The sequence below is a fragment of the Manis javanica genome, chromosome 10 (genome assembly GCF_040802235.1).
Source record: "Manis javanica isolate MJ-LG chromosome 10, MJ_LKY, whole genome shotgun sequence".
NCBI classification, from domain to species: domain Eukaryota; kingdom Metazoa; phylum Chordata; class Mammalia; order Pholidota; family Manidae; genus Manis; species Manis javanica.
In genome coordinates, this window is record NC_133165.1 from 99,728,033 (window position 1) to 99,743,756 (window position 15,724).

The 15,724-nt window shown below is 39.7% G+C and overlaps 1 protein-coding gene across 1 annotated transcript in view; it reads left to right on the forward strand.

Annotated features, from left to right (window-relative positions):
- Window positions 1-15,002, forward strand: part of SLC17A8 (solute carrier family 17 member 8) — a 52,773-nt gene extending 37,771 nt beyond the window's left edge. Inside the window, exons 9-12 of the mRNA XM_017668493.3 lie at window positions 703-835; window positions 7,403-7,513; window positions 11,569-11,696; window positions 13,081-15,002. Coding sequence (XP_017523982.3) covers window positions 703-835; window positions 7,403-7,513; window positions 11,569-11,696; window positions 13,081-13,425 — 717 coding nt within the window. The 3' untranslated portion in view covers window positions 13,426-15,002. The remainder of the gene's footprint in view (window positions 1-702; window positions 836-7,402; window positions 7,514-11,568; window positions 11,697-13,080) is intronic.
- The last annotated feature ends 722 nt before the right edge of the window (window positions 15,003-15,724 follow it).

Consider the following 15,724-nt stretch of genomic DNA (forward strand, 5'->3'; position numbering starts at 1 on the left):
CAAGGACTGCACATTAGTGAAAGATAAAGAGTTGATGGTAAGAATTTTTTCCCTCCATTAAATTACCCAGTAAGTAGCAGTAAGAACCTTAAGCCTCATTTTGCAGATTTTTCCACTCTCCATAATAGTGGTTATAGCAATAACCACCATTGCCTTGTATGGTTTAGAAAAGACCTCTTTCAATGTCCCCAGCCATCCTCTTTAGGTTATTTGTTTCAGGGAGGAAATGTGTGGAACGTAAAACATAAACCATCATCGTAAAAGAATTAAGCCTCTTTCCTACAAGGGAAAGAACAGCAGCCCAGGAGAGGTGGGTGTCTGCCCAGCTCCAGGCACTGTGAACGAGCCAGCAGAGTCAAGTAACAGAGGCTGCCATCAGCAAACATACCCTCTGTGCCAAGAGTTTAAGGACCCTGTGCCAGACCCTATGCTGGGCATCGGGGCCTCTGTGATGAATAAAAGCCATCTCTGCTCTCGAGGAGCTTCCAAACTGTGGAGGGAGATGCTTGGGTCTATACTTAAAATCATTCACTCATTCATTGTTTATTTATTACACAATTCAGGCTTACCAGGGTCCCATATAATTAGATAATTTAAGTTGGTTGTGGTGGGGGTGGCATTGGAGGTGGTGGGGTGAGAGAATTAGGGAAATACCTCTCTCAGCAGTAGCTATGAACGGCTCATGGTTTCTTTTCATTCCAGGTGGGCCTCTTGTCAGCAGTCCCACACATGGTTATGACCATTATTGTGCCCATAGGAGGACAACTGGCTGATTACTTAAGAAGCAGAAAAATTTTGACCACAACTGCTGTCAGAAAAATCATGAACTGTGGAGGTACTGTGGATTTCACAGATGGCTTAAGCAGCTTTTATAGAATGAGATGAAACTGAACTGCAAAGCATATTTTGGAAAGGATCTTAATTATTGAAAAGGATCTTAAAGGCCCTCAGATCCATTCCCCAGCATGTTGATCACTGCCAAGTGGTCATCCAACCTGAGATATGGCCACTTAGTTGATCAAAGCACACTTGCAACTATGGAAATGCTTTGTTGTACATCTACACTTAAACCAAAGCAACCCGATTTCTTGTTACCTATTTGTTTATTTTTTATCCTTCCCATAAATCCTTCCACATACATAATCCTTTGCTTATGTTGCATATCTCCTTCCCTTTTCTACATATACATGTTTTGGTAAGAAGCATAAAAAAATATTTTCTCTGAGTAATCTTCTTTCCTCCTAACATCCGCTTGTGCATGCAGTGTACACACTCACACACATACTGTCCCCAGTCTTGCTTCCATCTTAAAAAAAAAAAATTCCTTCACATGCCTTCCATGTCATTTTATTTGGCATCCTCTTCCCCACTTTATTTAGTTCCTGCCTTGTGTTTTGATTTTGCAAAGACAAAATGGAAGCTGGGTGATTTTCTAAAAGTGGTAGGTAAAAGACATTGTGAATCCAAACAGTGTTTACAACTGCTCACCTTATCTATTTTTAATTTTTTTATTGCAATATAGTTGATATACAATACCATATTGGTTTCAGATATTTAACATAGTGATTCAACAACTATATATATTACTAAATGCTCATCACTATAAGTTTAGTTACCATCTATCAAAGATATGACAATATTATGAGATATATTCCCTATGCTATACTTCCATTCTAATAACTAACATGTTATAATTTGAAGTCTATACCTCTTTATCCCTTTCACCTATTTCACACACCCCTGCTTCCCCAATGGTAACCAATAGTCCATTCTCTGTGTTTATGAGTCTATTTCTATTTCTATTTTGTTTCTTTGTTTGTTTATTTTGCTTTTTAGATTCCACATATAAGTGAAATCATATGGTATTTGTCTTTCTCCACCAGATTTTCTTCACTTAGCATAGTACCCTTTAGGTCCATCCATGTTGTTGTAAATGGTGCAATTTTCTTCTTTTTTATTGCTGAGCAATATTCCCTCATATATATGTACCACATCATCTTTATCCATTAATCTGTAGATGGACACTTAGGTTGCTTCCATATCTTGGCTATTGATAATAATGCTGCAATAAACATGGAGGTACACATATCTTTTTGAATTAGTGATTTTGTTTTCTTTGTGTAAATTTTCAGAAGTGGAATTACTACGTCATATGATATTTCTGTTTTCAGCTTTTTGAGAAACCTTCATACTGCTTTCCATAGTGGCTGCATCAGTGTACATCTGCACCAGCAGTTTAGGAGGCTTCCCTTTTCTCCACATTCTTGCCAACATTTATTGTTTCTTGTTTTTGCTCACCTCTTTTGAACTTTCCACTTTTTCTTTTTTCTTTTTTTTTTGATTTTTAAATTCGTATTTATTGAATGCTTTCTGTGCCAGACACTAAGCTAAATCCTTTACACACATTATCTTATTTAATCCTCATAAGTACCATGTGGAGCAAGTACTGTTATTAAGCCCAATTTGCAGTGAGGAGATGGGACAAATAAAGTGACTTTGCTCAAGTAGCAGAGCCTGAGGTGGCTGAGGCAGGCAGAATAATACCCCCCAAATATGTCCATGTTCTAATTCCTATAACTTGTGCTTATGTTTCCTTACATGGCAAAAGGGACTTTGCAGATGTGATTAGATTAAGGATCTTGAGATGGGGAGATTATTTTGCATGATCTGGGCAGGCCCAAGGAGGCAGAAGGGTCAGAGTTGGGAAGGAGATGTGGCGGTAGAGGTAAGGGACATAGTGTTGCAGCCACATGCCAACGAATGCAGGCTGACTCCAGAGGCTGGGAAAGGCCAGGACAAGGTTTCCCGAAGAGCATCCAGAAGGAATGCAGCTCTGCTGATACCCTGACTTTAACTCTGTAGGACCCATTTCAGACTTCTGACCTCCAGTACTGTACAATAATAAATATCTGTTGTTTTAAGCCACTAATTTGTGGTAATTTGTTACAGCAGCAATCAGAAACTAATACAGTAGCCAAACTGATGATCACATCCTGTTGCAGCTGAATAGTCCACACCAGGCCCTGACTGTGTCTTTGTACCTCTGACTTTGCTCACTCCCTTGCTCTTTACTGTTCTGCTCACTTCACCCCTCACGTGGGTCCTCTTCACACATCCTTCCACAGCGGCTTGTCTTTCCTCTTGTGAAGTCTAATCAGTCTCCAGTGATTCCTCCTTCCTGTCCATGCACTTGGTTGGCAACTCTTCATGCACTTCCTTATTACAGCCCTTACAGGAAAGTGTTTCAGGCAGAGGAAATAGCATGTGCAATGGCCCTGAGGCATTCATCATGAATGTGGCATGTTAGAGGGCAGAAGGAAGGAGGGTCAGAATGATTGGAGCTTAGTGAATGGGGTCAGGAGTGACAGGAGATGGGATCAGAAGGCTTGGCTGGGACCAGAACATGGGAGGCCCTGTAGACATACAAAGAGCTTGGGTTTATTTGAAGTGCATTGGGAAGCAAATAGAGTGTTTAAAGCAGAGAAAGGGACATGATCTGATTTGTGGTTTCAAATCTGAGGAATAAAGCACAGAACACAAAATAAAAGAAAGGAGACCAGCAGAGGCTATTTCAGCCATTCTCTTAAGAGAAGATGGTGGCTTGAACTAAAGTGGCATGCTAGTGAAGGTGGAGAGAGGTAGATGGATTTCTAAGTTCTCTGAGCCTAACTTTCTTCTTCTTTAAAGTCTGAATAATAACATTTACCTCAGATGACTGCCATGAAGGTTAAATGAGACAATGTACAAATGCACTTAGCATGGGTGCACCCTGTAGAAAGTTCTCAACATCTGTTAGTACATTTTTTCCCTTCTGCATTTAAGACATTTTCCAAAGGAAGCATTCAATAAATATTTGTTACTCAATCATATTTCTCATGGTCAAAAATTTGCAACTTCTAAGCCTGGAACTTGAAAGAAAATATTGGATTTAAATTCAACTTGTACAACCTCTTCTAAAGATAGATGCCTTGAAGACTGAACATATTTTATAGGAATGTGTTGTTTATATTTAATTTTGCCCCAGTGACCTCTGCTATTGTTTCTCCATAATTGGTAGTGTTTGTGTAAGTTGGTGGTGGTGAGAACTGGTGAGAATTCTCAAAGATTTTTAAGTGCTAGCAAAGTGCCTTTTGAGAGTATATCTTTTTTTTTTCCTGCAGAAACTAGAATGCATACATACTGTCCCCAGTCTTGCTTCCATCTTAAAAAAAAAAAATTCCTTCACATGCCTTCCATGTCATTTTATTTGGCATAGTATATAGAAAGTTAAAAAGAAAAAACATGATTGTTCTATTTTGTTTATATAAAGACATATTAGCATAGAGATAAACACATAAAGATAAGAGTTTTGTGCCATTGCTTGAATAAGGCAGATTGATTTGGATGTTATGAAACATTTGCACAATCTGGAGAATTTTAGCTGGTTTCATGTTTCCTAAGAAGAAATACAGAGGACATTTCTCATTTGAGATTACACATTTCTTAGAGTCTGTCACCTCCTTCTTTTCTTTCCATACTTGCTGCTAGAACCATTTAAGGCAAATTAAAGGCAATCGTTTAGGCAATTAAGACATGGATCTGTGCTCTAGTTCATTCTCTATAAGGTCACATTGCCAAAACCTTCAAAGACAGATGTCAAAGCCTTGTACCTCCCTCTGCAGTGCATGTAAAGTATAACTGACTTCAAACATTTTAGTCTGGCTGTTTCTTGTGTGAACTTCAGATTGTTTTAATATGAAATGAAATTTTTTCTCAGGCCTTTAAGTTCTAGTTCTGTTTCTCTTGTTAACTCTGAACAGGTTCACTTTCAAGGACTTCTTAATTACCCTTGAAGTTCAAGTTTTGTCCTTATGCTCCTAAAACACAGAGTCCTACCTCTAGCATTTTCCACTGAGGCGAGGAACCACTTAGATGCAGAAATGCTTTTTTTCCTTTGGCCATCTACTACCTGTTTGACAAAGATCTTTTTTTTTTCTTACACATGAACCCATGTATCATTTGTAACTTATTTTTCACACAATGTCTTCATTCTAATTCTTTGGGGGGAATTAACTTTTTGGTAAAACCTTTGTTGAGGACGTTAAGTTAACAGTTTTAGCCAGATGCCTTGTTATTTAAGACAGGCCACTTCTGAGATACATATAGTGAGCAAATAAAAACACTATCAATTTTACTCTATATATAATTTAAAATCTTGAAACAAAATTAAATAACAATGGTACAAAGCCCATAGTTTAAAAAGCATCACTGTTCCTGTAATTTCATCTGATCCTCTTTAGATGAGCACTAAACAATTACTGGTTCTTGCCCTGTCCCTATGACAGTTTTGAGCAAATAAACTCAGAAAGGTAAGCAATTTATGAAGCAATCTACAAAAAAGTGTTATAGCTTATGTTTCAACTAACTATCTTGATTCTGGGTTCCATTTTCTTTCCTTTGCATTAGTCTAGTAAACATTATTTATTGGATGCCTATTACATGCTAGCCAGGCCCTGTGCTAAACACATGGTACCTTCCTGGCTAACATCACAGTCTGTGCAGGAGGCAGAAACGCTCATGAGGAATTACAAGGCAGTGTTGAAAAGTTCTATAAAATGAGTAAGATGACAAAAGAGATGACAGCTTCACTGTGAGGGAGAGGAAGGGTTGTTCGGGAAGCTTCCTACAGGAAGCAGTATTTGAACTGGACTCTAAAGGACCGTTAGATTTCTACAGAAAAAAGAGAAATAAGTGGAGGAAGAAGAATATCCCAGATGAAGGAACAGCCTGTGAAAATATGTTATGGGCATGAAACAGTATTGCGATTAGGAAGTGGCTAACAGATCTGTGTGACTACAACACAGGGCTCTGTGTGGGTTAGGGCAGTGAGCAGAGAGGTGAAGGCTGGCAGTTGACCCTGGAATGCACTGTGGGGACTTGTTACATAATACTACACAATAATGTGGAAGCCTTGGCCAAAGTTTCAAGCAAAGGGGCAACATTTCATATGTGTAGTTTAGAAAGATAGTGATCTGGACAGTGGATCAGAGGAAGAAGAGATGAGAAGGTGAACAAAGGAGCTATTGACATTGCCTGGTGGGAGGTAATGGGCCCAAGACTAAGACAGTGGCAGAGGAGGAGAAAGCACAGGTCAGATTTGACAGATACTTTGGAGGCCAGCCCCACAAGATGCTGAGGAAGAGCAGAAGTGTCTGAGGTGATCCTGAGGTTCCTATGCTGGACTTTGGGTTGCCATTTGCTTAGCTGTGGCCATGAGCCACATGGCCATGTGGGACTGTGCTTGATACCTTATACACCCCACTGCCTTTCATCTTCCAGTGTCCCGTAGAGTTGTATTATTAGCCCTATTTTGGGGGATGAGGAATCTAAGAGGTGAAGTGACTTGTCCAGGGTCACACAGTTAGTGATTTTTGAGGTGGAATCTGAACCAAGGCCTATCTGACTCTTAAGTCTGGTTTCTAAACACGGGTGGATGGACTGATTTAGAGGGGAAGAGAGAGCATGGGGGTGTGGTGGTTAGCTTTGATTGTTTAGAAATAAAAAAAAATAAAGAACAGAGATTTGATTTGGGCATGTTGTCTTTAAAGTAACTATAGGACAATTGGGTGGAGATGTCTGAAATCAGCAGATGGTCATCCAGTATACCAGGGCACTTCATATACTGGGAAATGGCACTTAAATCATCCTGTCTGCTGCTGGCTGAACTTTGTGTGTGTGTATGTGTGTGTAAGAGGAACATCTTCATATAATTTACTCATCCTTTTTTATTGTACTGGGCTCACTCATTCTGAACAAAAGGAGCAGAAAGTACTTCCGTCCTGCTTTATTTCTTTGCAAATATCTCATGGCTTTTATAAAGATGCCTGAGAGCTTGGAGAAGTTCTGAAAGGGAAGAATGTTGCCTTATGCTTGTAAGTGGTGAGGTGTTGCTTTCTGTTTCAGATGTTCCCTGCAGCTTTCTGGTCACACTACTGGCAACAAAGATTAGAGTTGTTCTTTTATTTTTCTGTGCAAGGCCATAATTTATATAAGCAAAGGGGAATCATTAATAATATATAAAAAAGTTTTAGTATATAGCAATACCAGGGGCAACTATTCATAAAGGAACTGGTAATAAACATCCCTCATCCCAGGGGCATCATGGAACCTACTGGGATTGTTCAGGATTCAAGGTACACCAGGATCATGTTAGAAGGCCCACAGAAGCTCTAGGTAAGATTAGCATGGTCAGGTAGTCATGAAACACCCAGGTAACATTGTAGTTACATGGGGTAAGCCATGTGCCAGAATGTGTGTACTGATAGTTTAGGTGCATGGAAATATTAATTGATTATTTGATAAGAGATCAGCTTGGGCTGACTGACACATAAGTGACATTGTTTTCCTGCTGTTCCATTTGCAGGTTTTGGCATGGAGGCAACTTTACTTCTGGTGGTTGGCTTTTCTCATACCAAAGGGGTGGCCATCTCCTTTCTGGTGCTTGCTGTCGGATTTAGTGGCTTTGCTATTTCAGGTAAAGTGTCCTTTGGCATTCCAGGTCTTTTCTACAGATCCAGCCAGTCTTGGGAGGAAGGAGAAAAAAAAGGATATTGTATCACCTTCCTTTAGTAGCTACGCCATTCCTAAGGAGAAGGGCCGTTGGCTAGAGAATTTCATCATGAGGGCATGACTTCATAAGACCATCAAGGACTGGGCTTAGGAGCCCAGGCAAGCTAGAACTGTCCCTACTTTCTCCATCTTAGAAAAAGACATGAAGCCACCAGCCACCCCTTAGGCATGGGCAGAAGCCCGACTTGTGGCCTGGGGGTAGTGACACTTTCATACTTCAGGACCAGGTCCCCCTACCAGCCAGAGGCTCTTGTGACCTCACCTGCTACTGGAGGACTGCTGATATTAGCTCAAAAGTCAAATGATGTAGTCATTTTGACGTACAGTCATAGAATCTGAAGGTCTTAGACTGGAAAGCTTCTGTAGACTTTGTCTACTCCATGGTTTTCATTTCCAGAGGAGGAAATGCAGGTCCAGAGAGGGCAAGTGACTTTCTGAACAGGTTAGAGCAGGTAATAAGAATAACAATGAAAATGGTGAGAGCTGATGTTGATCAAGCACAGACTCTGCAGGGACTGGGACCCTTCAAAGACCTTTATGCATATGAACCCCTGTGATTCTCAGGGCTACCCTAGGTGGCATCAGCCTCCCCATGCTACGGGAGCCCAAACCAGTCTATTGTGTGTAAGAGATTAGAGTGCTATCACCTTGGATCTTACAGACCCTCAGAAGCTCTCTATGCAAAACTGGTAAAATGTAGTTGTTTTTCTACCTTTAAAACATAGTGTAATACTGAAGATTACCACTTACAGAACACTTTACTTGTATTCTTCTATCTCACAACACTGTGAAGCATGTACTAATACCACTATTTTACTCACAAGGAACCTACAACTCAGAAAAATTGGGTATGCTGCTACTGTCACACAGCTGGCGGCAAACAAAGGGAGAAGCGAAGTTCATTTCCGCCTGGCTCCAAGCCTGTGCTCTTCCCTCTCGTCCATGCTGCCTAAAAGATCAAACATAGTGCGAATGTCCCAGAACAGAAAAATATGGAACCTCTGGTAGTTCTCTAAACCACCCTCCAGGCTTCTTCTTATTACTATAAACAGAGCCATTGAATCATTACTTTAGGAAAAAAATGTCTGCTTTGAAAGTAGTTTGCAGCGAAGACCTTGGGTTTGGAGGTGCACAGACCTGGTTTTGAGGCCTCTCTTTACCACTTACTGTTTATAAAAGAAGAAAATTGTAACCACATAGGATTCTTGGGAGATGGCAATAAACTGAGATCATTCATGCAGTCACTCACACTTCACATGAGCCAGGTGCTGTTTTCAGGATGGGGATGTTGTAGTGAAAAATAAAATCAAAGATTTTGTCTTCATAAATTTTACGTTCTGCTGGCAATGAAGTACTTGAAACCCTCAGCCCACTGCCAGATGCACAACAAAATTAGTAAATATTCACTATTGTTGTTCTATTACCATTCACTCTAGCCATGGGCTTCTTAAACTTAAATGTGCATGCAAATCACCCTGGGATCCTGGAAAATGCAGATTCTGATTCTACAGAGATTCTGCATTTCTGCTGAACTCACCAGGGGTGCTGATGCTGTTCCTCACTGTCCCACCTTTGGAGAGCGCAATCATGACTTGTTTTCAGTAGGATATTAAGGAACATCTGAGACCTCTGTGATGCAAAAGAGATTCCTATCCAGTCCCCGGAGACACTGAAATGTTCAGGTTCATATTGTCCCCTGATTGCCAATGAAGCCATGATCAGGAGAGACACTGACTATACCAAATCACAGCACCTGCCTCTTTTTTAGCACTTGACTCCTTTCCAGCTACTCTTTGACCTGATCTCATTTAATCCCATAGCAACCCTATGAGAAAAAAAATTGCTGTGTCCGTTTTACCAGTGAGGACACTGAGGCTTAGAGAGGTGACAACTTGCCCAAGTAAATTAAGTGGCTGACATTGGAATAACGGTTTGTCTGACCCAACAGTGGCATGATGGGAGCGACTGTGGCCATGGGGTGATGATTCCTCAGGATCTGCTATCTGTCAACTTTATACGGAGTTGATGGGGATGCCAGGGAAGACTGGCACAATTTAGGAATTGATTATATACAAGAGAGCCAAGGCAGGTGAGATTAGAAAGTCACAAGGAATGGGTGATGCCTGCTTTGAGAAATGTCCTAGGTACAAAAGGTAGATTCTTCCACCTGTGTGCATTTTTTTTGTATCTGCTCCAAAAAAATCTTTCAATATCTCAGTTTCTCAATGATGTTTCCTCTTAAATACCAGAATTGTACAGCTAGAAACCTAAATGGCTTTTCTCATGTTATTTTTAGCTCAGCACAGATGTCTAGGCTTCTGTATCAAAATATAATACTCAACCATCATAGTAATTGCTTCTTATCCCTGTTTTTTTTCTAATCAAGTGTTTATCCCATTCAAATCAAATTTAAGATTAATTAATCCTATAGCTGTTTTATATTCTGAGTATCTGCCACTTTGATCTGAAAGAGAAGTATGTTTATTACAAAAAAGATTTTCTCAAAGTTCTCCCTGAATGGAGGTAGGAAAAAAACAACCAGGCAACGTACCAGATTAGAAATTAAAAATTAAATCCTATTTTCAGGTTCTTTGTGCAAAATAGAGAATTACAGAGCAAGGCAAAGGAAAACAAAAACCGAACAAAACCTACAACCCCTGGTGGTAATCTCAATAGCTCAAATTGGTAATTAATTGAACAGTATTTGCTGAGTGCCTACTAGGTGCCAGCCAGACACTTTGCCAGTTCAGGGAAGATAGTGGTAAACAAAACAGATGGCGAACCACCTGCAAGGAACATAGGAGAGTTTCCACCTCTATGTAACATGTAATCAGCATACATTATTTAACCTAGTTCTTGAAACAATTTCATAAGAATGATTGACCTAGCTTACAGATGAACAGATGAGGTTCAGAAACTTGAAATCCTCCATCCAGTTTGCATCTCAGATAGGCAGCAAGAGGTGCGCCTGTCTTCCTGTAAAATGCCCTGGGCAGTGTCGGTGGGCTTGGTTCCCAATGCCTGAAGCCTCCTCTTTCATAGCCTTGCTCTTCCTCTGCGTTCCCTCCATTCTCACTCTCCAATCCATTCATTCTTTCCTGATAAGTGGATTAATAGTGAGGTGCTCAGGACTTATTATTTACCACTCCCAGCAGCGTTATATTTCGGTGGAAGACCTCAAAGAGAGGGAGGTGATGCTCAGCTGCAGCGGCCGCGGGCGTAGTCCTGGGGGTGGAGGAGGTGGTACCCAGTAGAGCTTAGCTATTTCCAAGAGCTCTTGCATATGCCTTTCCCCTGAGTCCCATCTCACAGCATCTTTATGAGTTAGTGGTAACATTATCCCCATGTGAGAGATGAGGAAACAGAGGCCAAAAAATTACTTGTTTAACTGGTGAAATAAGATTGGGAACAAGATTTACAGACTGCAAGTCAACTATGTACGTGAAAGTGTTTGTAAATTACAAAGGGCTCTGTCAATGTTTGTACAAATATTTATTATAAAAAAATACCCTTTGCATCATGCCACTAAGGTGGGCTTCACCAATGGTGGCCTTTTGAGAGTGAGTTGAAGGCTAGGAGGAAGGATATTATGAATCAGGGTTTGGTTCTAATCATACTGGATGCGATTCTGATTCTTAACTCTGAATAAATGTGGTCCAGGCTTTCCAGTATTGCCCTAAACAGCATTATTTTGGAATTCTGAATCTACAAGGCACAGGTGCCAAACTTCTCCCCATGGAGAACCATGGTAGTCACTGCTAACCAATCACAGCACGTTTTTCTGCTCTGTGCAGACACAGCCTGACAGTCCCCAATCTTCTCCTTGCAGTAAAGGTCCCATAGTCATGTGGCAGAGGAAACCAAATAGGTGGATGAGAGTTGGGAGTAGCCAAGTATTTTCCTAAATGTATTTGAAATGCTGTTCTTGACTCTGATTTTGAGGTTTTGGCTTCACTGTAGGTTTTAATGTCAACCACCTGGACATTGCCCCCCGCTATGCCAGCATTCTCATGGGGATCTCAAATGGAGTGGGAACCCTCTCGGGGATGGTCTGTCCCCTCATTGTTGGCGCAATGACCAAGCACAAGGTACTGGTCTCCTCAGGGCTGTGGGTTACAGCAACAGCAGACTGACGAACTGCAAAAACCTGAGATCTCAGGGCCCTACCCCAGAATGTAAATGTGTATGTCCTTGGCCTTGGCTGAGTTATTTGATTTCTTTTTTCTTTTCTTTCTTTTTTTTAATTGTCTATTGCTGGCAACAGGGCAGATTGATGTTGGTGCCACGTTCCCTCAACTGAAAAATAAAATGAATTAGGCAATCCAACAAAGTATATTGTGTAGAGGGTGGGGGTGAACACCATAAAGATGGGTTAAAGACACAAAGAAGAAACTGAATCATTCAACTCAGGATAAATTACCTAAGACTGTTTTATAATTCTAAGTAATTATACTTTATAGCCCATTTCTATCTATTGCTGAGCATGTTCCAGTGTAAAAATATTAGTGCTGCTATAGTTCCTAATAATGAAGAAAATAAACAAGACATTGATGACCCTTCCTAAGGACCTAGAAGGGTGTGGAACTCAGTCATTACTGAGCCTTTCTGTAGGTGGACTAGGGTGGGTGGTAGAGGAGGACCCCATGTCCATCCAGAGCTCAACCACAGGCAGTTTCTTAACCCTGTCATTGAAAAGGTCTCAGGATGCTGTTTTCTGCAAACAGTTTTTTTTATTCTATAGGGTTTTTTCCCAGCTATTTTTTTTTTACTTGGATTGCCTATTACAAATTTGATTTCAGAATCCCAACTCTTTGGAGAAGAAAGTGTGGGGTGACTTTTCTTACTTTTTCTAGAAAAGGAAGGTGGATTCATGCTTTCCCCTTCTGTTAATGAGCTGTTAGGATTGGTAACATGACTATTAAATCCCAGACACTTAATTTCCCTAACTTTAAATTCAGAACTCCTTTTTTTAAAAAAAAATTACTGTATTTTACACAGAAAACATGGTTAGAAATACGCAATTGGTGGTAATGAGTGAGCATTTTTATGGCTCAAATATGGGTGTGTATGCAACTACAAGCAAGAAGGAGACCTGTGATATTTAAAATGATGGGTTCCTAAAACAATTTAATTTGACCTACTATGTGAGTGGAAGCCCTATTTGTATATTTAGAAGAGCTATGAATGGGTGCTGCATGTATTTTTACATGTTTATTTTTAGAAGTATTTTTCTAAATTAAAAAAACACATTCCTTATAGTCTCTAATTTTTATATTCACTGTAGTATCAACTTCATTTTTTAAACACTCAAGTTCTGTTTGGATCCTGGGCATGCTTCTGACATGTCTTCTCAAGAAGCGCAGCATTACCTTTGGGTGGGCAGGTGCTTTTGTCCTGGTGGAAGCCACCAGAACATCCTGTTAATCCTGTATTTGGTTAAAAAATTCATTGATACTGTATTTCCTTGTTTAGACCCGTGAGGAATGGCAAAATGTGTTCCTCATAGCTGCCCTGGTGCACTACAGTGGCGTGATCTTCTATGGGGTCTTTGCTTCCGGAGAGAAACAGGAGTGGGCTGACCCTGAGAATCTCTCTGCGGAGAAGTGTGGAATCATCGACCAGGATGAATTAGCTGAGGAGGCAGAACTCAGCCGTGAGAGTTTTGCAAGTCCCAAAAAGAAGACGTCGTATGGCGCCACCACCCAGAATTGTGAAGTCCTCAAGAAGGAATGGAGAGGAGAGAGAAGAGTGGCCCTCGAGGAGGAAGAGCTGACGTCCTACCAGCATGAAGTGGGACCCTTCTCAGACACATCCTAGTGGTTGAGGCGCACTTCCATACCCTCCTCATCTTAGAACCGGAAAGTATCCTTACCTGCTGCCTTCCCATAGCCCAGCTCGCCAGAGGGTCAAAGATGTGGATGCTAGAGGTAGGAGGGGGAGGGGAGGAGATTTAATTAGCAATAGAGAAGAGGAAAATATTATCTTTCAATGAAATGGTTATGGAGCTTGCTCTCAGTTGGCACCAGGGGCATACAAAGAATACATATTTTGATTAGCAGTTGACTTCTCTCAAAGAACTGAACTTACACAGATAGGAATGACTAGAAGGATAAGGGAGACAATACCACACTGTTCAAAGAAAAATAAAAGGAAATGGGGATATTTGGCTTGGAGGAGAGAAAACAATAGCTGTCTCCACATTGTCTGAGGGTAGCCAGGCCGAAGAGTGTTTCCTGTTACAAAGGCTACCGCTCACGGAGGCACTGTATTGTGCCAGGTGCTTTATGAACATTCTTGTTTAATTTCCACATCTCTATGACATACATGATCTCCATTTTACAACCAAGGAAGCTCAGGCAACAAGATACTGATTTGCCCAATGTCATCCTGCCGGGGCCAGTGCTCAAGTTAGTGGAGTTCAAAATAGGAGGCTATTTTGGGGAAGAAGTGTTCACCTCAGTGCAGAGAAGACATTTTAAATAATGAAAATTGAAAATGCGCTGGGTTGTCTTGTGGCTAATTCCCTATTTTGGCTGTCATTGGAGTTGGGAAACACCTGGGCTGATACGGCAGAAAGCATTAAAACATTGTATATCTAGGGCTGGATTCAAAGACCCTTAGGGTCCTATTTTTATGATTGAAGAGTCAAATGAGTCTGTGAATTCATAGTTTTTTTTTTTAAGTAATAAGGGTCACAGACTATGTGAGAGATTCAAACAGGTTAAAAGAAAAAAAAAAAAGAAGAAGAAAAAGCTAAACAAGATACCAAGATTTCCAGGAATCTGATGATAAAGGTGGCTGAGAAGAAGTGAACAAAGGCTTAGCTATTAAAATTCAACCCTTCATAATATCAAGAATATGATTAAATAATATCTCAAACTATGTGCAAATCTTTAAAACATTTAGTAATTTAAGCCACCAGTTCATGTGTTCTATTAGGTAAAATTCTCTTGAAAGAGTCTTCTGTTTATAAAAGTGTATGTCTTCAGCCATTTGTGCTGCTGATATTGGGAAGTTTTATCAAGTCATATGAAATCATGATTGAAGTATTCCTAGAATGTATTTGGAATGATATTCAGGGAAACCACAATAATATAGCAGTAGTTATATAGAGAAGTTACTAAAATGAAAACATCTGTGACAACTAGACCCATAGTGTTGAAAACTTCATCTTTGCGTAGGGCAATAACATGGCTACTCTCTAGATATATTTTAAAATGTAATGATATTTTAAAATTTAATGTTGGCATGTAAAGGGTTGTTTGAAAATAAAATTATTTTCCTGTTCATTGTTTGTGGAATTTTTATTTCTACTGTTAGAAGAAAAATGTAATATTGCAGAAAGATTATGGATTTACTTGTAGTTTATTATCGTAAAGTCTTCTTTTCTGATTTCCTCCATGTATATTTCTGGTCCCTAATTGTACCAGCAGAGCTATGGTATATTTTATAAAAAGAATAATTTTGAGGAAAAATCCAACTGCCTGATGCTCCACTAAATAATATTCTTCTTGTCATTGGTATATAATTTATGTTATCATGTATCTTTAAATCTCTTTAATGAGTAAATCTACATAAGTCCCTTACAACAGTTCCTGGCATGTGAAAGTGCTCAAACATTAGCTATCATTATCATTATCTTTAAAGCTTTTGGGAGCTTTTCAGTTGAAAGAAAAGCATGCTATGTCACTTTCATCCATTAGCCATAGAATTTATTGTAAAAGTCATGCTGTTTTCTAAGTTTAAAAAAAAATGAGATATTTATGGTAGCTGTTTTATTTTTTCTTCTGTTAATACAATCAATTAACTATTAAAAAAAATAAAACCTCACGATAATCCCTGAAATAATGTATATTGTAACAGAAAGTTGTATCTTCCATCATTTAAAGTCAATGTCATATGTAGGTGTTTCACATTTTCATAAATTTTTTTGGATGCCTGTAACTTGCCTTTATAGTATTAGGAAAGAAGATGGAGCCCTGGATCATGGGTGTTTAAAACTAGAAAACACATTATTTTGTTGTGATGATTTTTGTGAAGATTACATTGAACAAATCACATTTAAACAACAGGCAGAGGCACTTTGCAAGTCATCATACATTTTGTTGCAAATATC